This window comes from Erpetoichthys calabaricus, chromosome 5 (assembly GCF_900747795.2).
Source record: "Erpetoichthys calabaricus chromosome 5, fErpCal1.3, whole genome shotgun sequence".
Taxonomy (NCBI): Eukaryota; Metazoa; Chordata; class Cladistia; order Polypteriformes; family Polypteridae; genus Erpetoichthys; species Erpetoichthys calabaricus.
Genome location: NC_041398.2, coordinates 25,592,684 through 25,600,666, shown reverse-complemented (window position 1 = coordinate 25,600,666; position 7,983 = coordinate 25,592,684). Strand labels below are relative to the sequence as shown.

The following is a 7,983-nucleotide window of genomic DNA, read 5'->3' as shown; positions in this document are numbered from 1 at the left end:
TCCCCTGTCCTTAACTGATGTTTAAATGACATATTCCTGGGTATTACTCAATGTATTAAAATGATTTGCTTTCCTCAGATTTCAGAGCACTTAATGACAAGCAGCAGGAGCTAGAAGTGTTAAAGACTGCATATTACAACCTGACCAGTAACTTCAGTGATCATTTGGAAACTCTAGCTACCTTTCAGTCTCAATACGAAATTCTGAATAAGAGCCACGCTGAACTGCTATCAGAGAGTAGAAAACAGAAGCACTGCATCAGTCCTGCTATAAAAATGTCTCAAGGTAAGTGCATCACTGCAAAGTGAGCTCAATTTAAGCTCTTTGGTCAAATCTTCATTTTCATATGCTTTTTGTGTTTATTATTAGCACAAAAAACTTGCTCTCTATGTCCAGAGGGCTGGGTGAGTCTTCAGTCCAAGTGTTACTTCTTCTCCACCGATTTACTGGATTGGCAGTCGAGCCAAGAGAAGTGCAGGAGTATGTGTGGACACCTGGTGATAGTAGAAAGTGCAGAGGAGCAGGTAAACTCTTTATCCTAGTGGACTTAAAATATACTTCTTAGCTATTTAAAAAAAATCTAGATCAGATTTCTTTTCAAATGAAATAGTATCTTATTGATTAAAATGTCTGGACAACTACACTTATCTTTAAAAGAGAAGTACAAGAAGAAACACAGAGACTATTAAACTCAGTGTGTTGCAGACAGCTGGTGCAAGGCTTTCAGTTTATATGCTAAAGCAGAAATGTCCTTCATAAGAAAAGTAACATTTACATTTATGGCTGATTTGGATCTTTGGGTGCATCTTTAAGTGAAGGTCTAGGACAGGAGTCAGCAACCTTTCAGCGGTGTCGTGCCGAACCTATATTACAATGTTATTCCGACATAATTCTACTAATTTTGTTATTATATTATTGGTCATTCAATATTTTAAAATACATAGGATCATATGTGAAAAAAAAAGTTTTGTCAATTTTTTTTATAACTACATTCAGTGGCTTTAGTTTCGGTTCCAATTATTTGACTAAAATAAGTAGTTTGTTTCTTAAAGCCAAAAACAGACGTTTTTATAGCTTCACTTTTCTCATCAGAGTTTTTAAACGTGGGCGGATGTTTAGTTTGATAATGTCTTTGTACACTTGATATACGACACACGACACTTTCACAGCATAATGCACACACAATCCTTTTGTTGTACAAATCCATATTCATTCATCCACAAGTCTTGAAAAGAGCGAACATCACGTTTTTGTCTTTTTTTGAGTCATTTTAGGGCAGTATATTACTTAATAAGGTGGCGCAGTGGTAGAGCTACTGCCTCGCAGTTAGGAGACCTGGGTTCGCTTCCTAGGTCCTCCCTGCGTGGAGTTTGCATGTTCTCCCCATGTCTGCGTGGGTTTCCTCCCACAGTCCAAAAACATGCAGGTTAGGTGCATTGGTGATCCTAAATTGTCCTTGGTGTGTGGGTCTGTGAGCCCTGCAGTTTGGATAATGGATGGATGGATATTACTTAATAATAACAAGAGGTTTGTTTTAACTTACCATGGTTTCCCTTTACTGTGAGTCGCATGCGCAAAACGTAATTAAAATATAATAAGCAGAGGTTTGTTTTAATGTACCATGGCCTGCACTGAACACATGGTTTCCATTTCCATGTGAGTCACATATGCAAAACGTAGGTGAATGCAAGAGCCATTGAAAATCATTCCGCGTGCCATGCTTGGCACGCATGTCATATGTTTCCGACCCCTGGTCTAGGAGATAAATGATAGACAACAGGTGCACTGTAGATTTCTTGATCAATTAGTACAAAAAGCAATTGAAGATTTGCTCTACATTTTTTTCATGAAAGCATTCAGTAATTGTCACATCACTTCAAATAAAACACTGAATGCTTCTTCTGGCTGAGCTGAATTTTAATTTGTAATTATATATATTGCGATGAGGTCACTGACAGGCTAGAGCTCAGTATTAAAGTTTTCTTTGAATTCTACAACTTATTAATGTCCCTCAGGTCCATTCAAAATTTCCCCACGAGACACTTGTGTTTACTACGTCTCCATTAGCTCATGAATGCAACATTTGTCTTGAACGTCATTGACATTTGCTTATGTGCGCTCCATTTGGTATAAAAAAAGATGGAGAACTCAGACTTTTGACATCTGTTTGTATTTTCAGGGGACATACATCCAGTATATTTAGGCAAAGAAAAGCCTCCATTTTAGAAATTATTTATTTTTATCTTTAACTTTATACTAGATGGTGAATAAAAGTAGACAATTCTAATGCCTTGATTTACTGTATGATTTTGAGTCTGATTCTCCTTTTTATTTTTGTATTATTTTATGTTTGAATGTGTTTTTTGACCCAGTTTAGGGTTTTTAATTTATACTTTTATAGTGGACAAGTTGTTCAACTTTGCCTCTTAGTCTCTAATTAATGATTTAACAAACAAGGAGTATGTGTGTGTGTGTGTGTGTGTGTGTGTGTGTGTGGCGTAGGGGGGTAATTATATTTTTCTGAGTTTTTATGTCATGCAGGCATCTAACTGAACACACCAAGTTATTAGAGTTTATCTGAATGAAAAAAGTCACTGATTTATTTTTTTTCTTATCAGAATTTTTTAGAAAATAAAGCTAAAGATTTTAATTATGGGGGTTATTGGATTGGCCTGACTGACCAGAAGAATGAGAACACTTTTGTTTGGGTGGACAACAGGCCTCTAGACTCAAATAACGGGTGAGAAACTCCTTTCACACTGGTCATCTTGCTTTAAGTTAAACCAGCAGCACAAAAGATTACGCAAGAATGAAGGGTGACACCTTGGGGTAACTCTGTCATTCTGTTTTAAAAGAAACACCAACTCTTTACCATCTTATTATTTACTAAAATAACACAGATGAATGAACATGGGAAATTATTGCTGGCTTTCTAGTATGTTCTAACATATTCTTGGATTAACACAGCATTTTTATCAGTTGACATCAATATAGTTTGTTGTCAATATGTTGACTGATGACTTCAAATTAACTGCTACTTTTCCTGAATCCTAACAGTGGTGTTGGCACTAAACAAGTGTTAATAAATCTGCTTTTCATCCTGTGAGAATTAGGGGATCCAGTTAGTACTCCTTTTCTAGCTGAACACTGAAAGGTTACTCTGCTGTTAGGATACATACAATAAATTAGCTATAGAGAATGCTAACACTTTAATATTTATATATATTGTCTTCTTCTATTGGCTACTCAAGTTAGGGGTCGCCACAGCGGATCATCTTCTTCTATATCTTTCTGTCCGCTGCATCTTGTTCTGTTATACCCATCACCTGCATGTCCTCTCTCACCACATCCATAAACCTTCGCTTAGGCCTTCCTCTTTTCCTCTTCCCTGGCAGCTCTATCCTTAGCATCCTTCTCCCAATATACCCAGCATGTCTCCTCTGCACATGTCAAAACCAACGCAATCTCGCCTCTCTCACTTTGTCTCCCAGCCGTCCAACTTGAGCTGACCCTCTAATGTCCTCATTTCTAATCCTATCCCTCCTCGCCACACCTAGTGCAAATCTTAGCATCTTTTACTCTGCCACCTCCAGCTCTGTCTCCTGCTTTCTGGTCAGTTCCACCGTCTCCAGCCCATATAACATAGCTGGTCTCACTACCGTCCTGTAGACCTTCCCTTTTCACTCTTGCTGATACCCGTCTGTCACAAATTACTCCTGACACTCTTCTCCACCCATTCCACCCTGCCTGCACTCTCTTTTTCAGCTCTCTTCCACAATCCCCATTACTCTGTACTGTTGATCCCAAGTATCTAAACTCATCCACCTCGCCAACTCTACTCCCTGCATCCTCATCATTCCACTGAACTCCCTCTCATTTACACACATGTAAATGTCTTGTTCCTACTGACCTTCATTCGTCTCCTTTCTAGAGCATATCTCCACCTCTCCAGGGTCTCCTCAACCTGCTCCCTACTATCGCTACAGATCACAATGTCATCAGCAAACATCATAGTCCACAGGGACTCCTGTCTAATTTCGACTGTTTCATTTATGTGAGGTAGAATGCCCAGAGGGGGCTGGGTGGTCTCATGGTCTGGAACCCCTGCAGATTTTATTTTTTTTCTCCAGCCGTCTGGAGTTTTTTTTGTTGTTTTTTCTGTCCCCCCTGGCCATCAGACCCTACGCTTACTCTATGTTAATTAATGTTGTCTTATTTTAATTCTTACTTTGTCTTTTATTTTTCTTTTCTTCATTATGTAAAGCACTTTGAGCTACATTTTTTGTATGAAAATGTGCTATATAAATAAATGTTGTTGTTGTCGTCAACCTGTCCATCACCATTGCAAATAAGAAAGGGCTCAGAGCCAATCCCTGATGTTATCCCACCTCCACGTTGAATGCATCCATCACTTCTACCGCAAACCTCACCACTATCACACTTCCCTCGTACATATCCTGTACAACTCTTACGTACTTCTCTGCCACTCCCGACTTCCTCATACAATACCACAGCTCCTCTCGTGGCACCCTGTCATATACTTTCTTCAGGTCCACAAAGACACAACTCCTTCTGGCCTTCTCTAAACTTCTCCATCAACATCCTCAGAGCAAACATTGCATCTGTGGTGCTCTTTCTTGGCATGAAACCACACTGCTGCTCACTAATCATCACCTCACTTCTTAACCTAGCTTCCACTACTCTTTCCCATAACTTCATGCTGTGACTCGTCAGTTTTATCCCCCTGTAGTTACTGCAGTCTTGCACATCCCCCTTATTCTTAAATATCAGCACCAGTGCACTTCTTCTCCACTCCTCAGGCATCCTCTCACTTTCCAAGATTCCATTAAACAATCTGGTTAAAAACTCCACTGCCATCTCTCCTAAACACCTCCATGCTTCCATAGGTATGTCATCTGGACCAACGGCCTTTCCATTTTTCATCCACTTCATAGCTGTCCTTACTTCCTCCTTGCTAATCCATTGCACTTCCAAAATTTTACACTGGATGCCGTTCCTGATGTAACCCTCCCCATTTATCCGGGCTTGGGACCGGAAAAATATTTATATATATTGTAAGGTTTCTAAACTCTTTTGTGACTCCCCCCAATGGGATAACATGCCGAAGACCATCCCAAAGTGTAATCGCTGGCCTGTCGTTTGCCAGGGCAACCGCGAGCTCCCACCACTGTGGCAGTTTGCCACAAAAACAAATCTGAAAAGATTGCGGTCATGCTATGCACACCTGCTGTCGATGTGTGATGCAAGGAACATTATAAATGCTTTATAAATTTATAACTGGCCATGACCCTCCCTGATTGCTGTGTCTGTGTGTAGGTGATAGTAGGAGTGGTAGACCCCGCTACAATAAACAACCGTGCTGTTTCTGTTTCAAGTTGAATAAAGCTGGTTTTGCTAAAGTATTGAGACTCAGCCTTGTGTTTTGGGGTGCAAGGCAGGGACTCACACTTCACAATATATAGCAATACAGAGCGTCATAAATGCATACATGACCAATAAACAAAATCCACACCACCTTGTAATTCTCAATATCACACAGAGCACTCACTTTACATGATATTAAAAGATGTTAAAGATGAAATGATTGAAATTTTTAAAATATGAAAAGAATTGGTCCAGTGGATTCAAACTATTACTTTTAATTAAACTTGTCAGCCAAGACACAGATAGAAACTTGTTAAGGACAGATACCACACATTTTAGAAAGCCTTTCTTCACACAGAAGTTAGCCTGCAGGAAGAGCTATTGAAAGGAGGGAATAAGTTTAAATATCTAGGATCAGTGGTAGTCCAAGATGGAGAATTAGATGCAGAGATAACCCATAGTGTGCAATGTGGATGGAACAACTGGAAAAGGGTATCAAGAGTATTGTGTGATCAATGAATTAAGGCAGTGGTTAAAGGTGAGGTTTTTAAGACAGTGGTAAGAAAAGCAATACTGTATAGAGCTGAGACATGGGCAGTAAAGGCAGCGCAGGAGAAGAAGTTAGACGTGACAGAAATGAGAATGTTGAGATGCATGTTAAGAGTTATAAAAAAGAACAGAATAAGAAATGAGACAATCAGAGGTACAACAAAAGTGGGAGAGATATCTAAGAAATGACAGGAGAGTAGTTACAGTGTTATGGGCAAGAGACGAGGAGAGACAAGGAATATGTTGACAGAAGAGTGATAAGAATGAAAGTACAGGGGAAGGGAATATGAGGGAGGCCAAAGTGGACGTGGATGGATAAAGTACAAGAAGATTTGAAAGAGAGAAAAAATGAAGAGGATCAAGACAATGAAGACAGTATTCTCTTGAAGGATTTGAATCTTAATTAAGCATATAACAAGCATTCGGTCATGTGATATTTTGTATAAAGCTAGCACAGAAAATGAACTTAATAATTGCTAGCAGAGACAGAGGATTTGTGTGTTTTTTTTTTTTGTTCAGCAGTGGATTGAAACCTAGTAAGGAGAAATTGTAGCAGCTGACTCAAATTGACAATTCCAATAAGGGTTTTACTTTACCTAGTAATATCTTTTCTTAAATTTCCCTCAGTGTCAATAAAGTATCTATCAAAAAAAAAAAACAACTTACATTTCCCTCGGAAAAAATAAGTATCTATCTATCTATCTATCTATCTATCTATCTATCTATCTATCTATCTATCTATCTATCTATCTATCTATCTATCTATCTATCTATCTATCTATCTATCTATCTATCTAGGCGCTCCCCTGCATCCATAACACCATTTAAGGAGGACTGATTAATATACATTTACCTGATAGACTGAAGTCATATGGATCTGGTGAGCCATATGGTTTCCTTTCTGTTCAGTTTGAAATAACCTTGTCATCCTTTCACGTAATCCCTCCCGTCAGTGTATGTGGTAGTGTTTCTCATTAATCATCCATTCTATTGCAAAATGACCTTATCTTAGCCTTGATTTAATATATTATAAATGACCCTTCGCCATACAACTTCTCCACAATTAAAATGGTATGTGTATGAACTTAAGTGATATCTACAGTATGTTCATTTTATATAAAAATAAATGTTTTGGGGGTGGCACAGTGGTGCAGTGGTAGCGCTGCTGCCTCCCAGTAAAGAGACCCGGTTTCACTTCCCAGGTCCTCCCTGCATGGAGTTTGCATGTTCTCCCCGTGTCTGAGTGGGTTTTCTCCGGGTGCTCTGGTTTCCTCCCACAGTCCAAAGACATGCAGGTTAGGTGCATTGGTGATCCTAAATTGTCCCTAGTGTGTGCTTGGTGTGTGTGTGTGTGTGTATGTTTGTGTGCCCTGCCTGGGGTTTGTTCCTGCCTTGTGCCCTGTGTTGGCTGGGAATGGCTCCAGCAGACCCCCATGTGTCTGTAGTTAGGATATAGTGGGTTGGACAATGAGTGACTGACTAAATGTTTTGGTTAGATCAGGAGAGGGACTAATGCCTCTTCCTTTGTTTCAGGTTTTGGGACCAAAAACAGCCTAATGGTAAACGTGATGAAAACTGTGTGCAGCTATGGGGAAGAAATCAGCAAAAACATTGGCATGACTACCCATGTGGAACTGTAGCAAAAAGGGTCTGTGAGACCACTGCATTTCTACTTCACAATTAAACTGTTAAGAGTTTCAGGCAAAGAGAGAGCTACCATCTTCAGGCATAATGAAGATCATCCATCTATCCAGTTTCCAACCCGCTGAATCCGAACACAGGGTCACAGGGGACTGCTGGAGCCAATCCCAGCCAACACAGGGCACAAGGCAGGAACCAATCCCAGGCAGGGTGCCAACCCACCGCAATAATGAAGATCATTTCAAAAGTAAATAATGCAGATGTTTGTTTGCGCATGGAGTAGATGGTCACCTCACTTTCTTGTTTGATGAGGAGGTAGTGACTGCACAACACATTCTGTGTAGCTTATAAAATGAAAAGCTGTCACCATTTTTTAATCTTTGAATTGCTACCATCTTATGCATAGTA

The 7,983-nt window shown here is 39.6% G+C and overlaps 1 protein-coding gene across 1 annotated transcript; it reads left to right on the top strand.

Moving 5' to 3' along the window:
* Positions 1-287: 287 nt before the first annotated feature.
* LOC114652447 (C-type lectin domain family 4 member D-like) lies at positions 288-7,670 on the top strand. The gene is made up of 3 exons (XM_028802828.2): positions 288-524; positions 2,619-2,740; positions 7,468-7,670. The coding sequence occupies exons 1-3, from the start codon at positions 483-485 to the stop codon at positions 7,616-7,618; spliced, it is 315 nt and encodes a 104-aa protein (XP_028658661.2). The 5' UTR covers positions 288-482; the 3' UTR covers positions 7,619-7,670.
* Positions 7,671-7,983: the final 313 nt, after the last annotated feature.